General features: G+C 38.3%; 2 protein-coding genes across 2 annotated transcripts in view; both read left to right on the top strand.

The window, feature by feature from the left end:
* LOC136264794 (uncharacterized) overlaps positions 1–16767 on the top strand; it is a 121688-nt gene extending 104921 nt beyond the window's left edge. Inside the window, exons 17-19 of the mRNA XM_066059563.1 lie at positions 16172–16429; positions 16478–16598; positions 16657–16767. Coding sequence (XP_065915635.1) covers positions 16172–16429; positions 16478–16598; positions 16657–16767 — 490 coding nt within the window. The remainder of the gene's footprint in view (positions 1–16171; positions 16430–16477; positions 16599–16656) is intronic.
* Positions 16768–18402: 1635 nt separating this feature from the next.
* Positions 18403–25318, top strand: part of LOC136264793 (uncharacterized) — a 306221-nt gene continuing 299305 nt past the window's right edge. Inside the window, exon 1 of the mRNA XM_066059562.1 lies at positions 18403–19284. Within this exon, the coding sequence (XP_065915634.1) occupies positions 18403–19284 (882 nt within the window). The remainder of the gene's footprint in view (positions 19285–25318) is intronic.

The raw sequence follows: 25318 nt of genomic DNA, 5'->3' as shown, positions 1-25318 counted from the left end.
CAAAACTGTGTGGCAGCTGTTTCCCTTCTGTACAAGTGGCCACGAAGACAGGTCCACTGTGGATGAAAGCCAGGCATTAGATATTTGGTATTTCATGTGTTGAAGGCATTCCAGGGCTTCTGGTAGTCTCAAATTTCACCACAGGCAGTTGTGGTCACCACTAAACCACTGGAATGCTGTGTTATGTTCATCTTATGCTTGGCTACCATATTGTAGAACTGAAATGGATACTCTGAAAACTATATATCCTATGGATAATGACTTCATCACTTTCTTCATCAGGAGCTTATAAGGACCAATAGTGAAACTTTTTACACTTTGGGCTGACAGCCAACTGCCTACGTCTGAAGCAGTACCTTTGGTACTCTAACAGATTGGCTGCCCCCTTACTGCCAGCTCTCACTGTCTCATACGCTGTCACACACTAAATCCATCTCTATAGCCAGTTAGAACAGCATGCTTCTTACCTTTTTTAAGGCCGCAAAATGCAGCCACCTCTTTAATAAGCTAGGTCAGAAATTTTGTCCCTACGGCCTGAATAATGACCAGTTGTCACTGTACTATTAGTGATTAGTGATCGTGGAGGATTATCTATTAAGATACTAAGATATACAAACACTACAACCTCTAAATATAGCAGTAAATTTTTTACCCTGGTCCGATGTCTAATAATCGTGAGAGACTCTGCTGTGACAAATACATGTTTTATCGTGATATGTGCTAATCGTCTTTTTACAATTAAGTTTTACAACACAAATACATGTATAGTTAAACTCACCAATTGTGACTAAATCCCTTTAACACGAAAAGACAAGCAATGAGACAACAGCCTCGCAAGCCTATTCTGGTGCACTTATTTAGTAGTAATATAAATTTTAAAAGTGTTTATTTACAACAGGACATAATTACGTGCCCCTCCATTGTCTCTGTACATACTTACCTTTTCTTTACTATTCTCATTTCATTTCACAAGATCTCTTATTGATATGGGCAGGGGTGTGGCTTTTTTGCTTGAATTAGTCAATGCTTGAAGTAGATCGAGATACTCTAATAGAACAGTCACATTTCTACAAATGCTATGTTTTTATATTGTAAAGTCTGAAAGTAGCTAGTAGTTTGAACTATACAATCTGATGCTAGGCAGAAGTTGTAACTATGCTAAATATTGATTGTTGTGTTACAGCTGTTTTGTGACTTCTCTGATAGAGTATTTTAATGCAGTACAAGATGAAAGGCAAAGTGTTATTAAGGGTTTACAAGTTAAAATGGGTGTTAGTTGACTGCAGTTGCATGCCACTAACAGGGCCGCCTAGAGGAATTAGGGGGCCCAGGGCAAAGAGTTAAAGAGGGGCCCAGGGGCAAGGAAGGGTTCCACTCTAAATGAATCACAACTTCAGCCTAACTGTAAGTAGAAGACCCAAAAAAAAAGGTCATTACATGCTGACAATGACAATACCTTCCCATCGCCAATCATCTCCTTAATTAACTTGCTACACTGCTCCTCTGAAGAATACTACGATTGTTCTATTAGAGTATCTAGATCCTGACTGCTCTATTAGAGTATATCAATCTTTCTTTTAAACAGGTATTCAAGGGGCTCTGATGGGGCCTCCTGGGACCGCTTTCAGGCTGGAGCTGGGGGCAAAATACCCCCCCCCCCCATGTGGGCGGCCCTGGCCACTAAAATTAGTTATATTTTAATATTCAGTCACTGTAATCTGGGGTTTCTGTCAAAACCATGGAAACTCACCTACTGTTAACAACAGTGCATTGCTTATTCTAACAAAAAGTATTGAAATCCCATCCAAAAACAGCTTATAGCTGTAAAAAAAGTGCATGTCCAAGTAAAGCAGAGTTAACTGCGACTAAAAGTAATGATATCATAATGCGGCCATGTGCGAGGTGTGCAAGTCGTAAAATTAATATTAGCTAAGCAGATAATACAATGTTATTGTTAAAGTGTTAATGAGAACTGTGTGATGCTACTAGTTTTTAGCATCTTCATAAATGCCACACAAATTTAATTCTCAATAAAGCAATGTGTATAGATTCTCTGATAGCAATAAATAGTTTGAGTTTGGCCGCCTTTCCTGTATACAGCAATGCTACGAACAAAGGAAAGGTGGCCAAACCCAAACTATTTATTGCTATCAGAGAATCTATACACATTGCTTTATTGAGAATTAAATTTGTGTGGCATTTATGAAGATGCTCACACACTTAAAAACTAGCAGCATCACATAGTTCTCATTAACACTTTAACAATAACATTGTATTATCTGATTAGCTAATATTAATTTTACAACTTGAACACCTCACACATGGCCGCATTATGATATCATTACTTTTTGTCGCAGTTAACTCTGCTTTACTTGGACGCGCACTTTTCTGCAGCTATAAGCTGTTTTTGGATGGGTATATATAACCATCATACTAATGGTTGGGTAGCATTGTTAATTACACTTGTACCATGGTTGCTATAAACAACTTCCTGAAAGTAGTGGAGGTCCAATCAGGTCCCGGGCTGTTGATAATTTTAAATAGTGGTGCAGGAATGGTTGCTGGCATGGGCATGGCCTGTGGGGTTATGCGGAAGAAGGCTGGCATGTTGCATCATGATAGGTGGTCTGCCGTTGGATTAGCCATTCCTGGTATATGCTCAGACAGGACTTCAATGTCGAAATAAGCCACAAAGAACCACAAACAGTGCAAGAGATGCATGACGGTGAGTTCTTTTGCTGAGCCTATATGTATGGCAGATACTACACTAAAGTGGTCACACTGAAACAACACAGTGCTTCTTGAGAGCCTGGGACCCCAGATGGCTGTTGCGAGGAGGGTGGGTACTAACTCCTTAGCCATAATTCCTATTGATGCCCAGTGCTGATCCCACTTAGATTGAATCCACTGACCCTGGAAGAAGGCACCACAACCCCATGACCCTGAAGCATCTGTTTGTATACTATAGTGGTATGTGGTTGGATGATTGGAATAACAAAGGAGACTTACACCATTCCATTGTGCAATGAAGGTGTGCCACCAACTTAGATCAGATCTAAAACCTGTGTTCATCCAAGTATAGAAATCTAATTCCTTGACTTTCACAGGAGTGGCATACATTCAGCTGACAAAGGTTCTGCCACACTTGATCACTTTTGCTGCATGCTGCAAGTGGCCAACTAGAGACAAAATTTGCTGTTTGGTAGGACTTGTCTTATCCAACCAGAAGGCAAGCAGCTGCTGAATCCTCTAAGTTTCTCCTCTGACAGACATGCTTTCATTTTCACTGTATCTAGCACAATTCCCAAAAATGGTAACAAAGTTGCTGGCCCCGAGACTTTTTCTAAGGCGAGAGGTATACCAAGCTGTTGACAGAGCAATTTTAGTCTGTTGAGGTTGTGGAGGCAAATGTTTATGTGTGTTGAACCAAGAACCAGAAAATCATCCAAATAGTGGAACAGTGGTGACACTCTCATTTGTTCGGCCATCCACTGCAATAAGTCTGCTGCAACATTAAAGGGGCAATGTGCTGTTTACATGCTGTATTATGTTTTGTTGTATGGAAGCCACTCAATGCTTGTCCAAGACCAGCTGGTTGCATTGTGTATCTTGTCAAGTTCATGTTGCAGGTGGTAAAGTACAAGCATCACATGATTTTGTTGGGCCCCAAAATAGTCAGATGTTGTAAACAGCACATTGTCCCTTTAAACAACTTTGGGGCTGAACGTAAACCAAATAGTATACACATATCCACAAAGATATGTGACCGGACCTGCGAAAACAGGACATAATCGCATATTTTTCGAATTCCTGGTTATTAAATATTTATAATCTACTTAGCCAAGTGTACCTACTGGCAAGATTTCAGCTTCATATGCTAATAGATTGTTACAGCCCTGCTAAGTAGCAACAACAGAAAAATCGATTTGTACAGCAAGTATAGGGAAAATAAATTACATGCGCTTACAAAAACGGTTGTAACTTACCAACGGATTGAGGTACGGAGTTAAACATTTCAGCATCGTGTTCGCCATGAACAGAGGAATCAATTACTTGATACGTTTGTCCTTTACTTGCCCTTCTTCACTGCATAAAAAGGCTAAATTCATGAAGAAAAATTGATTGCGTACGATCGCTTCAACATGATGTAAACAAACGCTCACAACGTACGTATCCTTGGGTCTACTGCAACGAAACAAAGATTTTCCTACTCCTCTTGAGCAGGCAAATAAGATGATATCCAGGATTTTATTGTTAGTCCCTCCTTCACTACGAAACAGGGGTAAAAAATCTACGGAATATTTTCAATAATACGCAAGTATTTCACCCAATGTATTCAATGCTTTATACTGTAAATTTAGGCTTGTGCGATTATGTCCCTTTTTCGCAGATCTGGTCACATATAGTCATCCCATTGCATAAGCAAAAGATGTCGGTCTGCTGGATGGACTGGCAATAGGCGGAATGCACTTTTAATGTCTATTTTTGCCATTAATGTATAAGGACCCATGGACAATATTGAGTTAATTGCATCATCAATTGTAACGTACTTGATAGAGGAGAGCTTGTTTGGTATTCCTTCATTGATACTGCCTGTTTTAGGATGAGACAAGTCAAAAATAAGTCGCCATGAGTTGGGTTGGTGACTTTTTGGTATTACCCCAAATCTGCTGATTTGACCCACTGGCATAACATGTTTTGGAAAGGGGCCTGCAACTCTGCCTAATGAAATTTCTTTCATTAAATACTCTGTGACAACCTGAGGATGCAAGAAAGCACTCAAAAAAAGTTTTGTGGGCTCGTTTAAAGTTTAACCTGCGTGAATTAAACCCAGTCTAAAGCTGGTAACAATCCCTTGGATAAAAAAACTGAGCAATCCTTTGGTTGGGATGATTGACCAACAGACTGCTCCAAGCCTGCCAGTTTAATGGAGTAGTGATTTGACAAGCTGCAGGAGGGACCCATATTGACATTGGAGCAGTGCTAACATGCCTCTGCCACTGCTGGCACCATTCTTCAGATGTGTTTGCTAAAGATGATTTTGCTGCTGTATCCAAGATCTCCAGCATTGAAAACTCCAGAAAATCAGCTAAAGAACACATGTGATGGAAAGTTTATTGATTTGCCTTCATTATAATGAGTAATGCTAACATTGCATCTGGTAGATATATATCTAATCCAAAACAGCCAAGCTGTAAAAAAAGAGTGCGGCCCTGAGAAAGGCTATGGTGAAAAAAGATGTGAAATCCAAGGTGGCGGCCAAGAAATGGCTGTGATGGTAGGTTAATGGTAAAAATTTTAATAACGACAATTCAGGTGAATTTTGTGCCAAGACCAAGCGGCACCAAATTCACCTGAATTGTTGTTATTCACCTAAATTGTTAAAAAGCCCTAAAGCCAGCCTATGGCCGGCTTTAGGGCTTTTTAACCTATTATTTTTTTCTTTACTACAGAAGAAGAAAAGATGAAGCAGGGTGATTTCTTTGTAGCTGACCTCTCTGCAAGGTGATCCTTCTAGCTGATCTCTCTACCGGATGACTTGTTTGTAGCTGAACTCTCTGCATGGTAGTTTCTTTGTAGCTGAACTCTCTACAATGTAACTTCTTCTAGCTGAACTCTCTACAGGGTGACTTTTTTGTAGCTGAACTCTCTACAGGGTGATTTGTTTGTAGCTGAACTCTCTACAAGGTAACATCTTCTAGCTGATCTTTCTACAGGGTGATTTGTTTGTAGCTGAATTCTCTACAGGGTAATTTGTTTGTAGCTGAACTCTCTACAAGGTAACTTCTTCTAGCTGATCTTTCTACAGGGTGATTTGTTTGTAGCTGAATTCTCTACAGGGTAATTTGTTTGCAGCTGAACTCTCTACATGGTAGTTTCTTTGTAGCTGAACTCTCTACAATGTAAATTCTTCTAGCTGAACTCTATGGGTGGCTTGTTTCTAGCTGATCTCTCTACAGGGTGACTTGTTTCTAGCTGAACTCTCTACAGGGTGATTTGTTTGTAGCTTAACTCTCTACAAGGTAACTTCTTCTAGCTGATCTTTCTACAGGATGATTTGTTTGTAGCTGAATTCTCTACAGGGTAATTTGTTTGCAGCTGAACTCTCTACATGGTAGTTTCTTTGTAACTGAATTCTCTACAAGGTAACTTCTTCTAGCTGATCTCTCTACAGGATGACTTGTTTCTAACTGAACTCTCTACAATGTGATCTGTTCATAGCGGAACTTTCTACTGGGTGATTTGTTTGCAGCTAAACTCTTTGCATGATTGTTTCTTTGTAACTGAACTCTCTACAAGGTAACTTCTTCTAGTTGATCTCTCTACAGGGAAATTTGTTTGTAGCTGAATTCTCTACAGGGTGATTTATTTGAGCTGAAATCTCTACATGATGGCTTCTTTGTAGCTGAACTCTCTATTAGGTACCTTCTTCTAGCTGATCTGACTACAGGGTGACTTGTTTGTAGCTGAATTCCCTACAGAATAACTTGCAATGTAATATAACTGAGTAAATTATAAATGCAGCTGAATGCTTTATTAGTGTGACTGTTCTATTAGACTATCTCGATCTCGCATTTGCTGCACGTAGTTGCCTTTCGAATCATAACTCAGTGATTTGTAACCCGATTCTTCTGTACTACTGCAAGGACTTTCTATGATGATTATTCCACCTATATACTGATTTTCAGCCCGTTGCTCTAAGCGGTTTGCCTGATAGACATGAAAACTAATAGTTTTTTTATTCATAAAAATCGATTGCGTAATTTTGACACAGGTTGGGTTTTGTGTCATATCTCCATGGTCTTTATCCCGATTCCTTTCAAACCACAAAAAGGCACTCCTACGATGGTTGCTCCATCTACATATCAATTTCCAACTGATTCCTCCAAGGGGTTTATCCTGTAGGCGTGACAGACCTTCGACCTTATTTTACGCACATAATTGGTCATAACTCCGTGAATGTACATCGGATTCCTACCAATGTTGGTACGGAGATCCGCCTTATTGAGCTCTTTAAGTGTGCCAAATTTCAGCCCAATCCGAGTACGCATTCGTGTTTTATGGCGAATTTTGCGAAGTGTGCGAAATGAAGAAGAAAAAAACGAAGAAATTAAAACGAAATTTTGTTCACTCGTATCTCAGAAATGGCTGGAGCGATTTTCTTCAAATTTGGTATGTAGACTCCCCTAACTGGGCGGTACGTCTCTAGCAAATTTGTTTCCAATCGGATAAAGAATGACAGAGCTACATAGGTGTGAAAATTGCGTTTTCTTTCTTCCTGTTAATATACTCACGGTGTGGTGCGCCGACTTCTTGGGCTTTGATAATGCTTACATTGTAGTTTGTACAGTGTTTTATGCGTATAATATTTAATTTAATAATTATATTTCTACAACTAAGTTAAAACCTACAAGTGAAATGGTAATGCATCTAAATTTTTTTAAACTTACTCTTGTAAGATATAAGAATCCTTAATGGTTTTGGCCCAGTGCTGGGTAGTTGCTGGAGGTCATAAGGGGTTGTGGGCGATATGGACAAAATACTCCCTTGTGGAATCTGTCGGTGATATTGGGGTTGTCATAACAGATATCACATATGTGACGGTGGTGGCAGTTGACAAAGCCACATCGTGGACGTGGATCCCTGTTCCAAGACCTACAAAGATTAGCCTTTTCATCAGTGGGTATAAGTGGGCTGCTTCTGGTGTTGGAAAGTCGTGGTGCCCAATTACATTGAGTCGAATTATGGTAGAGACTAAAGCAATGAGTACAGCTAGCTTTCTTCACTCTGCCAGCGAAGGCAATCCGCCAGAGGTCACTATCTATTGTGCCCCATGTAATAGTGGGATCTGCTACAGCGTTTTGCTGGAATCGTCTATCATACTCTAGCCAGGCAGTCCCTTCAAATTCCAAACTAGCTTCTAATATGATGATTTGATATGCCAACATATCTGCAACTTTTTCAGGGTGCACTCTACACATAACTGATAAATATATTGCATAACACTGGCTGGAGCCATTCAACAATGGTGGATATTGTCCTTTTCCATCCTTTTGGGGTTCTTGCTACCTCATCTCCCTCACTATTTCCTGGAGTTCCTAATTGGTTGGGAGAAAATTCATCCATATCTATAAATTCTCCATCTCTAATCCTGTGGACTAATTTTGCTGGTACCGGAGGTTGACCTGCTCCAATGAAAATGCTTCCATCTGCTCTGATGTATGTTGAGTTTGGTGGTGGTGACACTTCACATCTTTCTGCAGGAGATGTTCCTCTTCTTGGCAACTCCCTTTATGAAGAGTTTCTTTCTGTTGGATTCTCCGTTATTAGCCTTACGTGCCATAGACTGTTAGGAGATGGTAACTGGCCAAATCCTGAAAATGCATGGTAGTGAGGTTAGTTACGCCTTATCCAGAGGTTGAAATTAGTCCATGCCCTATGATCATTCTTGCTTATTTGTTGCTACAGTGCATTATACTAACTATACTATGTACATCTAGCAATGACATTATCACTGTGGTTGTGTCCCATAGCAGCAGTACCACCTGCACAGGTGGGGGTATTGCCTTCCCATGTCAACCAATGACCTCAACAGGATAAAGTAAAATTAAAAAAATAGGCAATGAAATTATTACCATGGTTGTCTTTATGACAGCATGGCCACATAGCAGGTGTTCAGCTACGCAGGCCTCCCTCGTGCCCATGAATAACCCCAACAGGCCATTACCAACAGCAACCAGTACCTGGCAGTAGCTAATCATTAATATTTTAACCACATTTTTTAGCATTGTAGGGGCTCATGCATGCTCCCTTGGTATCTGTCATGGCCGGAAACGGCTTTTATTTATTTAGCTATACATTGTACAATTATATGACACTTAGCTACACTGTTGTCTATGAGTATATAGAACACATGTATATAGTGACATACATACGTAGCTAACTCTATTATACGCACGTACATACCTGAACCTAGTGGACGATTATCTGGGGGTGCATCTTTTTGTACTGTACTAATCACTTGCTGGACAATGCTTGGGATATCATCTGTGGTTAAAGGAGTTACAGTGTGTTCAGTACCGGTGGAAGACTCATTCTTCTGCCGGCTCCCCCACCTGCCATCCAACCCTGTCTCCTGCTAACTTCTCGTAGGCCTCATTGTCAACCGAGCGGCACGGTGCGTAGATTCGTTTGCCGGTGTTGTAGCTAGCTGTATTAGCTTCCTCTTCACTGTGGCTTGCAGCCTTCCTTGTTTTCTTCTGCTTTGGCATTTCTTCAATTTCTTCTAGACTTACTGAGACCAATTTGATTACTTACTAAGTTATCACATATGCCCTGCGCATGCATTTTGCCTTTCTAGTTATTTCTAATCTTATGCCCCATGCCGTACCAATTGCACGCTGGCCCTTTCCGCATCATTAACTTAGTTTAATATGATTAAACTTCATAAAAGTGAAGTATCCATTACACTTCGTTGTCAGCTATGTTCAACCTGTTACACAGCATTATAAATCAATAACTGTTCGAAAAGCACCTCTGCAATCAAAGTGGCCACTATGAAAAATGCAGACGATTTCTATTTTTAAGGGAAACCATCAAGTGCTACTGCCAGTTCGACACTTTTTGTTGTCAGCAAAGATGAATGGGACACAAAGGAGGACACTGGTACATAAGTCCATGAAGAATGCATTGTATGTATTGCAGTATGCCAAAAGGCACCTCTCGGGCCGAAGCAACATCAAACGGTGGAAAAATCAAGCCCATAGCCTTAACCATTTTCGAGTTATGCTTGTCTGAAGGCATCAGTTAGTTAAGCAATCAATCAGTCAGTAGAAAATTCTGTTTAATATATATATATATATATATATATTTAAATTCTGTGGCAACTTGTTGAAAGAGTTTCAGGTTGATTTGAAGCTTGTTTGGGCTTAATTTTACTAATACTGCCTCATCGTCATCAGGGAAAATTGAGGCTGGTTTTTGGGTGACGTTTTTTGTGGGCCACTCCTACACCTTTGTGGTTCCTACTATACAGGCTGCTTTTAACACTAAACGGTTTGCTCATGTGGGCAAAATGACACGACTGACAAACACACACACCACACACACATACACAGGGGTGTTACTAAAAGGAGGAATGAGAAATTAGGAAACCGGAAATGGAAAATTAGGAAACTGGAAATGGGAAATAAGGAAATGGAGTATTTCTCTATAGCGCGTATTCGTTATATTGACAGTATTGCTAGCAAGTGAGGGTGTCAGAAGCCGTTAGTAATGGACATGTATGGCTAAAGAAAGCCAATGACAGACAAGGAATTATACAAGGGATAAAAAACATATTACTTATGCTATGCTAGTACCATTTTGCCCTGAAAATTTCCTCTACACGAGACACCCTCTATTCCAAGTTCATAAAGCCAAGTGCATGGTCACAACTTGGAATTTAAATCCATTATTTGGCATTACACAGTCAGTACAACTTTGCTAGGAATAGCTAGAGTGACAATGAGCAAGACTGGATGAAAGCAGCTCTTCAAGTGTTCTCAGTATTGTTCAAACTCAGCCTGATTCTTCCGGCATGTGATCTGTAGACTACCTCAAATTGACTCATACTGATTTGTGCTCGGATTCATGTACCTTCTGCTGTGATTATACTATAGTGTTATTACTCCCAGTGTCATAAGTTCTCCTGTCACTACTGCTGATTACATTGGTATATTGTATGTACGTATGATGTTGGAGCTATCAGGTGATTACACATGACATTCCCACATGCTTAATGTAGTCTCGGATGTGGTGGTTGGTAAAGTGGTAGTAGTACAAGGAGTTGCCAAGGGAGTCTCTTACACTGTATCATGATCACAGAATAATATGCTTATAACATGTACTATTCTACAAACATTAATACTCCCACTATGCAGTCATAGCACTGGTAGCATATAGAGCTGAGCATATACTGGTAGTGGATTGGTGTCTTGACATCACACCAGAAATCACCATATCCTTAACAACTAAAACTGTATCAGCTTTCTTGCTACACATTATTTGATATTTTCTTTTAGAAGGAACTGTGTATCAGTAGCTGCATGGCTAGTGAGAATTCACTCTACCCAAGCTACTACTGGGCCACGCTGATTGCACATGTGTCATATGCATGTACTGATCATATTATGTGGCCATGCATATGTGTCATCAGTGGCTCATAATTCTTGATGAATCATAATCTGATTAGTGGTTAACTTCAAAACAAAAGAATTCTTGTAGTTGCACTAAATGCAATGGCAGTAGGCCACAGCAGGAGGTACACAAATACGAGATCATATGCCTGAAGAATGAGGCTGAGTTTGTACAATACTGGGAACACTTGAAGAGTTGGTCTTGCTCATTGTCACCCTAGCTACTCCTAGCAAAGTCACACTGACTGTGGAACACTGAATAATGGATTCAAATACCAAGTTTTGACCGTGCACTTGGCTTTATGCCCTTCACTGACAACTTCTGACAACTTCATTTGCTAGCAATACTGCCAATACAACAAAAACATGCTAAAGAGAAATACTCCGTTTTCCATTTACTCATTTCCAATTTCCGGTTTCCTAGCTTCTCATTCCTCATTTTAGATACACACACCCCACACACACATTCTTTACCCAAAACAATTACAGTAACCAGTCGCATGCCCGGCAGAGGCCAGCTGCAGGGCATGTGGTCTGTTTGTTTTACTCCCAATCAAAAGTTGTTTGTTAGCTCATTGTTTGCATGGATGTTCACACTCTACTGTACTTACCTAGAGGATAAGTACATATTTGTAACTCACAGAACTTCTTCTGCATGAAAATCACGTGTCTTTCTTCCTTTTAATATAGATCAATTAAAAATTGGAAATTTTAAAATGGGAATAGGGATCGCTGAGAAAAGCCACAAAACAAGAAGGGATCGCTGAGAAAAGCCACAAAACAAGAAGGGATCGCTGGGGTGGTAATGTAAACCACAAATCCCTATTTTGACTCTGTCATAAATCTTTAGTTACATGCTGTCATTTTGAAGTGAGTAGGGATTTGTGGTTTACATTACCACCGACAGAGTCAAAATAGGGATTTGTGGTTTACATTACCACCCCAGCGATCCCTTCTTGTTTTGTGGCTTTTTTCAGCGATCCCTATTCCCATTTTAAAATTTCCAATTTTTAATTCATCTAGTTTGTGTACTTTTTAATTAATCCAGTAATGGATTATGAGATTTCTTTTATTGATAATAAAGACTGTTGTGAATAGTGTAATTTTGCATTCTGCATAGTAACACTGTCAACATTTCAATACACACATGAAACTGATCAAATTGCAATGTACATACAGACTGAGAGTCTCCTAATATGAGCTACAATTTACATTACTGGTGCCTTTAATAGCTGTCAAATTCAGTACAAGGATTGTAGTTATACACTTGACTGCATTATTAGAGTATTTAAGTGACTGTTCTATTAGAGTATTTAATCTGGATAACCCGCCTACGTACAATAATCACAGAGCAAAAAAAAACCACCTTGCAACAAAGTCATCAGCCCAGATTAAGCTTCCTGGCCTATACTGAGTTTAATAAAGACGGATTCTATTAGCCACAAGTAGTGCACACCAAAAAACTTAACTCTAAGCGTGATCTTGTATGGCTTCTCGAGCGTAATGGCATTTTGGCAAGAAGAAACGGCCCGGTTTGGGCTGTTTCTATCCAAAAACGAAATCAAAAATAGGTCATGGACACGCACAATGATCCATTCAGCAAGCCTTGCTACTTTTTATCCCAGGATTCTCCTTGTAAACTTTGCTATGCCTGTGAAAGAATAATATTAATAATAATATTATGAATAATAAGAAGAATAATAATAAAGATGAATAAAAAATTGGAAATTTTTAAAATAGGAATAGGGATCGCTGAAAAAAGCCACAAAGCAAGAAGGGATCGCTGGGGTGGTAATGTAAACCACAAATCCTATTTTGACTCTGTCATAAATCTTTACTTACATGCTCTGTCATTTTGAGGTGAGTCAAAATAGGGATTTGTGGTTTGTATTACCACCGACAGAGAGTCAAAATAGGGATTTGTGGTTTACATTACCACCCCAGCGATCCCTTCTTGTTTTGTGGCTTTTTTCAGCGATCCCTATTCCTATTTTAAAATTTTCCAATTTTTTATTCATCTAGTTTGTGTACTTTTTATTAATTCAGTAATAGATTATGAAGAAGACTGTTGTGAATTGTGTAATGCATTCTGCATAGTAACACCGTCAACATTTCAGTACACGCATGAAACTGATCAAATTGCAATGTGCATGCATACAGACTGAGAGTCTCCTAATATGAGCTACAATGTACATTACTGGTGCCTTTAATAGCTGTCAAATTCAGTACAAGGATTGTTGTTATACACTTGACTGCATTATTAGAGTATTTACATGACTGCTCCATTAGAGTATTTAATCTGGATAACCCGCCCACGTACAATAACCACGGAGCGAAAAAACCACCTTGCAACAAAGTCATCAGCCCAAATTAAGCTTCCAGGCCTATACTGAGTTTAATAAAGACAGATTCTATTAGCCACAAGTAGCGCACACCAAATCTCTTAACTCTGAGCATGATCTTGTATGGCTTCTCGAGCGTAATGGCATTTTGGCAAGAAGAAACGGCCCAGTTTGGGCTGTTTCCATTCGAAAACGAAATCAAAAATAGGTCATGGACACGCACAATGATCCATTCAGCAAGCCTTGCTACTTTTTATCCCAGGATTCTCCTTGTAAACTTTGCTATGCCTGTGAAAGAAGAATAATAATAAGAATAATAATAATATTATGAATAAAAGATCAACTACAAAAGATCAACTACAAACATTACAGATTTATCATGCTAACCTCATCCCGAAGATGCAGAAGAGTGTCTTACTGAGTTCCTGTCATATTTTACGTCGGTTTGTGACAGAACATTAAAATCCTAACCTTTTGGCTAAAGTGTGGGATATAACTTTTTTTTACATCTAGTTGTAATTCCAGCATTGCTGTGTGTATATTTAATAATATGAACAAACGGGCATATTTCAGTTTTGTCTGAAATACACATACTGTTTCCTTTTCACTTGATACTTACTAGTGGACCTATACTCATTGCAAAGAACCACCAGAGGGTTGTTTTGAGTTGAAGGATGCTTTTCAAGGTGGTTTTTAGGTGTGCGTTCTATTAGGATTTTTGCAAAAAACATGGGTGATCCCTATTATGAACCCACTACCGTGGTTCATGATACTCATGGTGTGGCACGCTGACATTCTTGGGCTGCACGACACACTACTGTTTGTCTTGATGTGAGGAGCCCTGTCTGTATACATGTATCTAACACAGACACTATTCCTCAACTGATCAGCAATTATGTTGCAGTTAAGATACTGGACTACTCTTTGATGCAAATCTGAGTGAAAATGTGGTGAAATTACAATTATAGTTATTTAATAGTCATTTTGTTGTAAAATTCATTCTTTTACAACTAATCTCTAAAAATTCTTGTAACGACTTGTTATAGTGTGTTATCTTTAAAGGTATGAAAACAGATTTTTAGATTACCTGACTACTGCAGCTTCAGATAACTGAATAGAATGAAATTGATATTTTCCTTAGGAATTTTAGTGAATTTCGTTTGAAGAAGTACTTCAAAAGACTTCAGTACTTTTTTTACAAATATATTTAGTAGTAGTTTTATTAGAACCTGTGAGAAGACCATGAAGCATTTGCAGTGCAAGAAAAAGATGGCAACTAGATATTTCTTGCATTGGATGATAAACATTGAACCAAGAGATTGATTAGAATTTTAATTTCACAAAGAATGAATTTTAATTCCCAGCGTGCTAAAATTGCTTATATGATAATTTCAGATTCTTAATATGGTACAGTGGAACCTGTCTAAAGCGGTCACCTTTGGGCCAGAAATATTTGGCCTTTATAGAGAGTTGGCTTCCTAACTCAATATCCTCTATAAAGCAGCCATAGGCCATAAACTGAGGTTTGGCCTTTATACAAAGGTTCCAAGGACTTATATACTCAGGTTTATAGCTATAAAAATGCATTTAGCTACACTCCAGTACATGGCTTACTTACATAACACAAATTCGTAGCTAGAAAAGAGCCTGAAGCTACTCTGAGTTTGGAGACAGCAATTGAGCTGATTATGATCCTTGGCTACAAAGTCTGTGAAGTAAAAACAGGGACTTCCTTAAAGACGGTGAATTGTTAATTACACAATTGCAAATCCAGGAATCAATATAGTAAGGTGAACTTTAATTAGAATCACACGAAGAGGCAAAGCCATGGAGTGGCCATGAGCTTTTCTATACTGTGAGTTTATAACTTTTCCGTATTACAGAAGTATAAAGTAGTGCAGCTAGTTTACTCACCATAATTACTGTAGCTGGCCGCATTGTGAGAGACCTTTTGTGTAGCGAAGTGCTGTTTGAGACTGCTAAAGCTGGCTGTTATACGTGTTATAGAGCTGACCACTTAATGCAAACTATTTCTGTACAAACTGATTGGGAATTGGTTGGGACTGTAGTCACGTGGCTGCTATGTTGAGGTGACCGCCCAACTCAGGTGACCGTTAAGGAAGGTTCCACTGTATAATTTTAGAGCAAGCAAGTTGATGACAAATAGCATCCCACAACATATGCAGAAAGTCAATGAGAAGTTCTAGTATAATGTTCAGGTCTTGTAAACCATTAGACATACTGTATCTAGACATATCATATAACAGTTATACATTACGCACAGACATGCATGTGTCATGCTATTGTAGAGGGAACCAGTGGAATACGGTGTGTTATTGCATTAGAGCACCTACTTGCTAAGTACCTGTAACAGGTTGACACATGATGATAACATGTCATTTCTGATACAGATTGACCCATGCCAGGTTACATTATACCATGACACAAGCACTGGTATGAAATTTTCAGGGTACCCTAATCACCAACTGTGCTTTCAAGGCTCATAAACTGCATACAATAATTTCAAGCAACTTTGCATTTTTCTGTGTTTCTGCATTTTTTTGAAAAGGACTCTACTTGAATTTTAAATTTATAATTTATCTTTAAACTGTTCATTGTACTATTTACACTTGTTTTTTTAATATCATTTAGGAGTACTACATTGGTGGAAATGTTAGATATTTATGGGGTCAAATTGAATCACACTCTTCAAGATTTGCTTGAAACTCATGTAGTTTTTCCTAAAGATAATTCTCTGGTATATGCAAGTGATGTTCAAAATCTAAGACAAGCGCATCAGCATGAATTGGCACAAGAAGAAGTATTGCTGTTGAAACAATCAGTTACTTCAAATATTTTAGTAAAATTGTTTAAAGAATTGGAAACATTTATTGAGCCTATTTCAAGCAAGTTAGAGTTTTTTGTGTACTTTTATGTATACGATTGTGAATTATTCAGCAAATATCTAAAGTATCAATTGGCAGTGATCTCTAGTTCACAGCATCCTTCTGATGTATCATGTAGTTTGTCTGACAACAGTGAAGAATGTTTTGTTGAACCTGATGAAAAAATAGTTCAGGTATGTGTATAACTTTATGCCATATCCACTTGTCAGGATTGTATGACACTGTTTGTAGGCATGTGTAGAGTTTGGCATAGAGCCGTGCCCTTTCATCAGTAGGTGCATGTATGTAAAGCGATGTCTGCAGGCTTACATGGAGCCACGCCTACTAATCAACCATTATTGAATGAGTCATAGTCTAGTCTTGCAGCTGGCCAGTTTCTTTCATGAGCCAAACTCACATGGAGCCATACTAATTTAAGATTAAGGTGCAAGGTTTGCAGGTATGCATGACTTATAGGAAATATATTTCATGTTATTATGATTATTGTTTGATGAGTACAGAAATCAAACTGAGTATTAAACTCAAATTAATTCCAGTTGTTCTTGAATTGATTAAAATATTTTGTTCTAACTACTGAAATTGGCAGTCTGTTCCACATACTAATTGTTGATGGAAAACAAGAGCATTTGTAAGAGTCAACCCAGGTAGCTGGTTAAATGAACTTGCAAGGATGGCCTCGGGAGATTGTAAACTTACGTGGAGCCACGCCCACTAACTGATTGTTAATTACTTGTTTTGTTATCACAAAGCTACCTGTTTACATCCTAAATATGCTATTGGTGCACACCTATGTTTTAATCAAGCTGAGTCACACCCAAGTCAAATCCAGTTCTCCAGATTGCTATCTGGGTCAGTGGTAATAGTGGCCTGGGGTCAATTCTGGTATGCACAATTGGCATGCATACTGTACTATCCTATCAACAATTGGATGGACTAGTGATTGTTACTGCTTATAGTGCATAGCCCGTACAACTATATGACATGACTTATATCTAAGCTGATGGAAAATTTCTAAAATTACTCCATTGCAAAGGCTTGCTATACACTATTAGGAGGACTAGCAAAAGTGCATACCTGTAGTATTTGTACAACTAGTATCATAAGAGTAGATTAGCTGTCATGCTACCACGTTAATGTGCTGGGCTTTGATCTACTATAGAAAGGTTCATAAATCATTCATTAGATTGCCTTGCTCATGCGTTACTAAACAAAACATAAAGAGTACATGGTATTGTTACCACATAGTAGCTATGTTACAAAGCTCTTCACTTATTGGCTTTATGATATACGTATTAGCATCTTGGCGATGTGTCTCTGAGCAATAGCACTAATCTTTCAGCAATTCTTAACATTTATATATGTTTGTAGACACATAATAGTGCAATTAACTACCTAGGTTTTATCATTTATAATTTGTTTAAATGCCTTCTCATATTGAGCATCATTCGTTATTCACTAGGAGATAAAGGAGATTTTAAATTGCTGCCATTTATTGTAACCACACACATGCACACGCACACACGCACACGGAAAGTAGCTCACATGGATCACCAGACTATAGACTTACCCCAGTCATGTCATAGATTTAGTGGGCATTAAACTTTTAGATGGATGCTTTGATTAATGTTTTTCAAGGATTCTTATTAACTTTAACTTTTATTGCAATAATTCACTAAATACTTTCAAAATCCTTCTGTATGTTTCACCTAACTGACCAAATTGCTTTTACCCTCCCAGAGAAAAGGTAAAAGGTGGACTGTCCACACAAGGCTATCAAAGAAAATAACAAGCATAATAATAGCCTTAACATACTGTACATACGTATGTCTGACTAAAATCTCAAAGCATGCTTAAGGGCATGTTGCTTTGTCTTGATTGTACTAAACTTATATCATTGAGTCAATGCATTTCATTTTCAAAGTTGATTTCATGGTGATGATTCCTATTAAGTGATTACTGCATTTATGGTTAATATGCATGCATATTCAGATTTGTAATTGTCAATTAAAAGTGTTATTACTCTTGCAGTTTGCTGAAGCTTTGAGGAAAACCGAAGAATTTATTTTGAGCTTGATTAAAGGAACTGCTAAACATGAAGAGATTGTGGCTGAAAAATCCATTTGGGAATTGCTGCTAAAGCTTGATGTTGATAAAGAGTTTAAGATCATGTGTGGATTTCCAGAATTTCAAATGGTTTCCTCTGAGAACAAAGAAGGTAAAGAAGGAATTAAGAACATGTTGGAATTGTTTCAATGTTCACAACAAATTTCCTTGATTCCCAATGTATGTGAACAGTATGGTCTTACAAATTGTGTAAACGATGACAATTTAAAAGAATTAAAGCGGATTGCCAATACTGTTAACAATGATGAAGATAGAGGAAGCATCACTGGTAAAGATGCAACTGAAAAGATAAAACAGATTTGGGAAATGCTTAATTTCAAGAGTTATTCTGAAGCCAAAAGATGCCTGAATATATTTCCAGAAGTAGCAAAATGTGCTCAGTTCTACAAATTCCTAAGGGAAAAAGGGTTTACTGATGAAAAGTCTAGTAGAGATGCAAAAGGATTTACTGGTGAAAAGTCTATTAGAGATGCTTTCACATCTCAGGTTCAATTAATAACAGCTCAGTTGCAGCATGAAGACTATAATGAAACAGTGTTGAATCATCTTACCCCAGCGTTTGAGTACATTGCTCCATTCTTAGATACTAACCAAAATTTTACAGATTTGATGGTCAAAATCACAAAGTTATTCAATGATGGTGTTGGCTTTGGTGATTCTAGGAAAGACTTTTGCCAATTAGAGACAGTGAACTCAAATATTACTATGATTCAGCTGTGGTTCTCTAGAACAGAGGTACATAATAAATTGAGTATTCACTGGTACCATATGGAATACTTACACATATGTATATGTACTGTATTTTCTCTTATTAATGTTGGCTGCTCACTTATTCTTTGGAGTGAAAGGTATCCTGGCCTCCGTTTCTATGAGTACTATTCACCTCACACAAGCTGTTGATTGTGGGGGTAGTTTGGTAAATGTATGGGGTCTCGACTGCCTTTGCAAGATACTCTATTTGTGTGGCCAAAATGTGAATGGGCTATTTTGGTTGAAAACAGATACTTGGGTAAGGTGGAATTTGGAATCAGGAATTGCTTCTGTTCCTCCTAATTCCATGTACTCAAGCCACAGAAAGGGGGACTGGGTGGAACCTTTCACCCAAGTAAGTTGTTGGAGGCAGGGGTATTATTTGTATTGCATCTTTCCAACTAGTGCTTACCCAATCCCGATAAATGAAGTTTTTTTGTTTGTTTGTTTATTCTGCCATTTCATCCTTTACATTTTTTATTAACTTATATTTTAATGTGATTGGGTTATGTACATATATGTCAAGACTCATGGTAGTGAGGCGCGTGGCCAAGAAACTACGAAGCGCACGCCCAATTAAAAGACGCGGCCACTACTGTGAGTTATTTATGTGTAGGGTCGGTTTTGCAATATTAGCCCTGGATTATGCAACATCTCTCAGTGGATTTGTATTGGGTTATGTAACAAAAATCTTTAGTTGTCGTTGTTTTCTTGTGACCTTGCTAAAATAAAAGATATATAGCCGTATTTAGACATATTTCACTTTATTTCTCTACCTTGTATTACACGTATCGTCACGCTATACCAGTCGTCTTACCCATGTTTGTACCAGCCGTCTAGGCCTGACATTATCTAATTCTGGTTGGCCCTACGCGTATTTTCTCCATTCAAACCTCTAATCCCTACAATAACTTTTAAAGGCACGATGTGGACACAAGCCCTAATGTCTGACAAACAAGTTGTGAAAGCGTGCAGACCCGTAAGTTCCTTAGGGAAGGCATTTTAAGCAAAAATCTTTTAGAGTCCATTTAATGCCACACCCCATACGAGCGTTTATAATCAGCAGATGTCTTATAAACAAGGTGCGGGCGACAAGGTGTGAAAGCGTGAAGAACGTACAGACACTAGGTAAGGTGTATAGATCGTTAGTCAATACTCCATTTAGTGCCATGCACCACTTGTGATACACAAGAAGTACTTTGCAAGTTGTGTGGAACCAAAACTCATGTACACAAACCACATTCCAGACAAACTTTGTTGCCCTACATTACGTACATAATGAAAGCCATAACACAAGCTCCACCTTACACTGATGGTGCTTTGTGGAAGTGTGAACTACCGTGACAGCTGCTAATAAGGCAATTCTAATTGTGGATAAGATGGCTGCAGAATTCATGAATATTTCTTGCGGTAGACTAAACATGTAACAGTGCTATTACAACACATAACAAAAATTAAATAAACATCAGTTTAACACCAAGTGGTTATTTCTTAGATGTCTTCATGATGATACAAGATTAAGTGAGCCCTGTAAAAGAACAAGCAGGCACTGAATTAAACATTATGCTAGTACGTGAACTGCGTACCTGATGGACTGCAAAATTGACGGTATCATAAATACATACAATATACCAAAAAATCTGAAAACATTAATACTATCTAATCCAAAACAGCCAAGCTGTAAAAAAAAGTGCGGCCCCCAAAAAGGCTATGGCGAAAAAAGATGTGAAATCCAAGGTGGCGGCCAAGGAATGGCTGTGATGGTAAAAATTTTAATAACAACAATTCAGTTGAATTTTGGTGCCGCTTGGTCTTGGCACAAATTCAACTGAATTGTCATTATTAAAATTTTTACCATTAACCTACCATCACAGCCATTTCTTGGCCGCCACCTTGGATTTCACATCTTTTTTCACCATAGCCTTTTTGGGAGCCGCACTTTTTTTTTACAGCTTGGCTGTTTTGGATTAGATTTCACTTCTTTTTGTATTTGTATACCCCAAAGCCGGCCTATGGCCGGCTTTGGGACTTTTTTAACATATCTTTTTTTCTTTACCACAGGAAGAAGAAAATGATGAAACAAATGTTGAATACTTTAAATATTTCTGATTTTATCAGTAAATGTACATTTTATATATGTAATACATATATTTATTACAGAACTCTCAATGGTGATTTCTTTGTAACTTAACACTCTACAAGGTAACTTCTTCTAGCTGATCTCTCTACAGGGTGAATTGTTTGTAGCTGAATGATCTACAAGGTAACTTCTTCTAGCTGATCTCTCTACAGGGTGATTTATTTGTAGCTGAACTCTCTACGAGGAAACCTCTTCTAACTAAGCTCTGTACAGGGTGAATTGTTTGTAGCTGAACTATCTACAAGGTAACTTCTTCTAGCTGATCTCTCTACAGGATGATTAGTTTGTAGCTGAACTATCTACAAGGTAACTTCTTCTAGCTGATCTCTCTACAGGGTGATTTGTTTGTAGCTGAATTCTGTATAGGTGATTTGTTTGCAGCTGAGCTCTTTACAGAATGGTTTCTTTGTAGCTGAACTCTCTACAAGGTAACTTCTTCTAGCTGATGTATCTACAGGGTCACTAGTTTGTAGCAGAATTCTCTACATGGTGGTTTCTTTGTAACTGAACTATTTACAAGGTGTCTTCTTCTAGCTTATCTTTCAACAGGGTGATTTGTTTGTAACTGAACTCTCTACAAGAAAACTTCTTCTAACTGATGTCTGAACAGGGTGAATTGTTTGTAGCTGAACTCTCTACAAGGTTACTTCTTCCAGCTGATGTCTCTACAAGGTCACTAGTTTGTAGCTGAACTCTCTACATGGTGGTTTCTTTGTAACTGAACTCCCTGCAAGGTGACTTCTTCTAGCTGATCTCTCTACAGGGAGATTTGTTTGTAGCTGAACTCCCTACAGGTGATGTGTTTGCAGCTGAACTCTGTACATGATAGTTTCTTTGTAGCTGAACTCTCTACAAGGTGATTTCTTCTATAGCTGATCTTTCTACAGGGTGATTTGTTTGTAGCTGAACTCTCTACAAGGTAACTTCTTCTAGCTGATCTCTCTACAGGACAATTTGTTTGTAGCTGAACTCTCACATGATTGTTTCTTTGAAGCTGAACTCTCTACAAGGTGATTTCTTCTAGGTGATCTTTCTACAGGGTGATTTGTTTGTAGCAGAACTCTCTACAAGGAAACTTCTAGCTGATCTCTCTACAGGGAGATTTGTTTGTAGCTGAACTCTCTACACGTGATTTGTTTGCGGCTGAATTCTCTACTTGATGGTTTCTTTGTAGCTGAACGATCTACAAGGTAACTTCTTCTAGCTGATCTCTCTACGGGGTGATTTGTTTGTAGCTGAACTCTCTACAAGGAAACCTCTTCTAACTGAGCTCTGTACAGGGTGAATTGTTTGTAGCTGAACTATCTACAAGGTAACTTCTTCTAGCTGATCTCTCTACAGGGTGATTTGTTTGTAGCTGAATTCTGTATAGGTGATTTGTTTGCAGCTGAGCTCTTTACAGAATGGTTTCTTTGTAGCTGAACTCTCTACAAGGTAACTTCTTCTAGCTGATGTATCTACAGGGTCACTAGTTTGTAGCTGAATTCTCTACATGGTGGTTTCTTTGTAACTGAACTATCTACAAGGTGACTTCTTCTAGCTGATCTTTCAACAGGGTTATTTGTTTGTAACTGAACTCTCTACAAGAAAACTTCTTCTAACTGATGTCTGAACAGGGTGAATTGTTTGTAGCTGAACTCTCTACAAGGTTACTTCTTCCAGCTGATGTCTCTACAAAGTCACTAGTTTGTAACTGAACTCTCTACATGGTGGTTTCTTTGTAACTGAACTCTACAAGGTAACGTCTTCTAGCTGATCTCTCTATAGGACGATTTGTTTGTAACTGAACTCTCTGCATGATGGTTTTTTTGTAGCTGAACTCTCTAAAAGGTAACTTCTTCTAGCTGATCTCTCTACAGGGCAATTTGTTTGTAGCTGAACTCTCAAATGATTGTTTCTTTGAAGCTGAACTCTCTACAAGGTGATTTCTTCTAGCTGATCTTTCTACAGGGTGATTTGTTTGTAGCTGAACTCTCTACAAGGAAACTTCTTCTAGCTGATCTCTCTACAGGGAGATTTGTTTGTAGCTGAACTCTACAGGTGATTTTTTTGCGGCTGAATTCTCTACATGATGGTTTCTTTGTAGCTGAACTCTCTACAAGGTAACTTCTTCTAGCTGATCTCTCTACTGGGTGAATTGTTTGTAGCTGAACTCTCTACAGGGTGATTTGTTTGTAGCTGATCTCTATACAGGTTACTTGTTTCTAACTTATCTCTTGAATTCTGTTCAGGGTGACTGCTCTATTAGGATGACTGCTCTATTAGGATGACTGCTCTATTAGAGTATCTTGATCTCGCACTTGCTACACCAACTTCGTGTTATAACTCTGTGGCTTTAAGTCTGATTCTTCTACACCATTGAAGAGCCTTTCTAAGATGATTACTCCATCTGTACAGTGAATTTCAAAGCATTACCCCAAGCGGTTTATCTGTTAGGCGTGGCAAGTATTCGTTTTTTATTAGCTAATCTCGGTTGCGTAATTGTTACACACTGTTGGTTATCTTCCTGGTTTTTAGGTCGATTTCTTTCAAACCACAAAAGGTTTGAGGTTCAATAGTTAACCTATTCACCCACCAATTTTCAACTTCTTCCCATACGCAGTTTACCCTGTAGGCGTGACAACATATGTGACCGGATTTGCGAAAAGGTACCTTTTTCACACACAAAATTTGACCCATTTTTTGAAGTTTATAGCTTCATATCTTTTTGATTATAGCATATAATTGCTTGAAATTTTCAATGAATGTAGCTACAGTATCTGGCTACATTTTGATACTAAGAGTAAGTTAATCAGTATAAGGAGTCAAGTGTTGCATCATTTTATTTGCTGGTATGTCAAATGTGTGGAAAAGGTACATTTTCGCAAATTCGGTCACATATTGGTGTTATTTTTCGTGAATAATCGCTCATAACTCTTTGCCTGTTTATGGTATTCCAGCCAAAGTTGGTACCGAGATGCGCCTTTACACCCCCCTTCTGTATGCCAAATTTCAAGGATATCAGATAAGGCGTTCGCGTTTTATAGCAGTTTCTGTAAGTGTGCGAAAAGAGGAAGAAAAATAAGAAGAAAAAAAAAACCAAGAAACTAAGTCAATTTGTGAAGTCGCATATCTCGGGAATGCCTGAAGTGCTTTTGCTCAATTTTGGAATGTGGAGTACTGAAGTTGGAGGGAGTGTACACAGCAAAATTCGTCTTGTTTCATCAAGGCAGCACAGAGCTACGGAGGTGCGAAAATTGCATTTTCTTTCTTCCTGTCGATATACTCACAGGGTTGCGCGCCGGCTTCTTGGGCCGCACGACACACTACCGTGTGTCTTGATATGCACAACACATAAACTGACCTGGGTATTAGTTTGTTACCATCATATGAGATAGTACAATATCAACTAATTATGTAGAAATTCATGACACCTTTTGACATCACAATATTGAGCACTACAAAAAGAAAACACAATATAATTCCTCAAGTTCTGTATGTAAACTGATCTGAAATTCACAATACTAATAAGGGTTCTACCTGGTCCAGAGTTAAGTATCACAACCACATCCACTGTTGGTGGGTGAATCACTATGACTAGATTGCCTGTAGAAACAGATAGGTGAGCATTAAATGCAATACACTTAAATTTGTCACTTTTTACACAAAACAACATTTGGGGATTTTATTCATTTAAACAATTGACATTGTTACACAGAGACTTGAATAGACAGGCATATCAAGAAGTTTTCGGACATTTGCTATGCTTTTGTTCATGGCAAAAATGCCAGCTGGAACAGGCATGTCCAATACATTTCAATTGAAAAATTATTAAAAATTAAATTAATTATTGTGTGTACTATAGCATGTGTACGTGTGTACGTGTGTAATTATCGTGTG

Source organism: Dysidea avara, chromosome 8, assembly GCF_963678975.1.
Source record: "Dysidea avara chromosome 8, odDysAvar1.4, whole genome shotgun sequence".
Classification (NCBI taxonomy): Eukaryota; Metazoa; Porifera; class Demospongiae; order Dictyoceratida; family Dysideidae; genus Dysidea; species Dysidea avara.
Note: the sequence above shows the minus strand (reverse complement) of the source record. Positions and strands in the feature narration are given on the sequence as shown.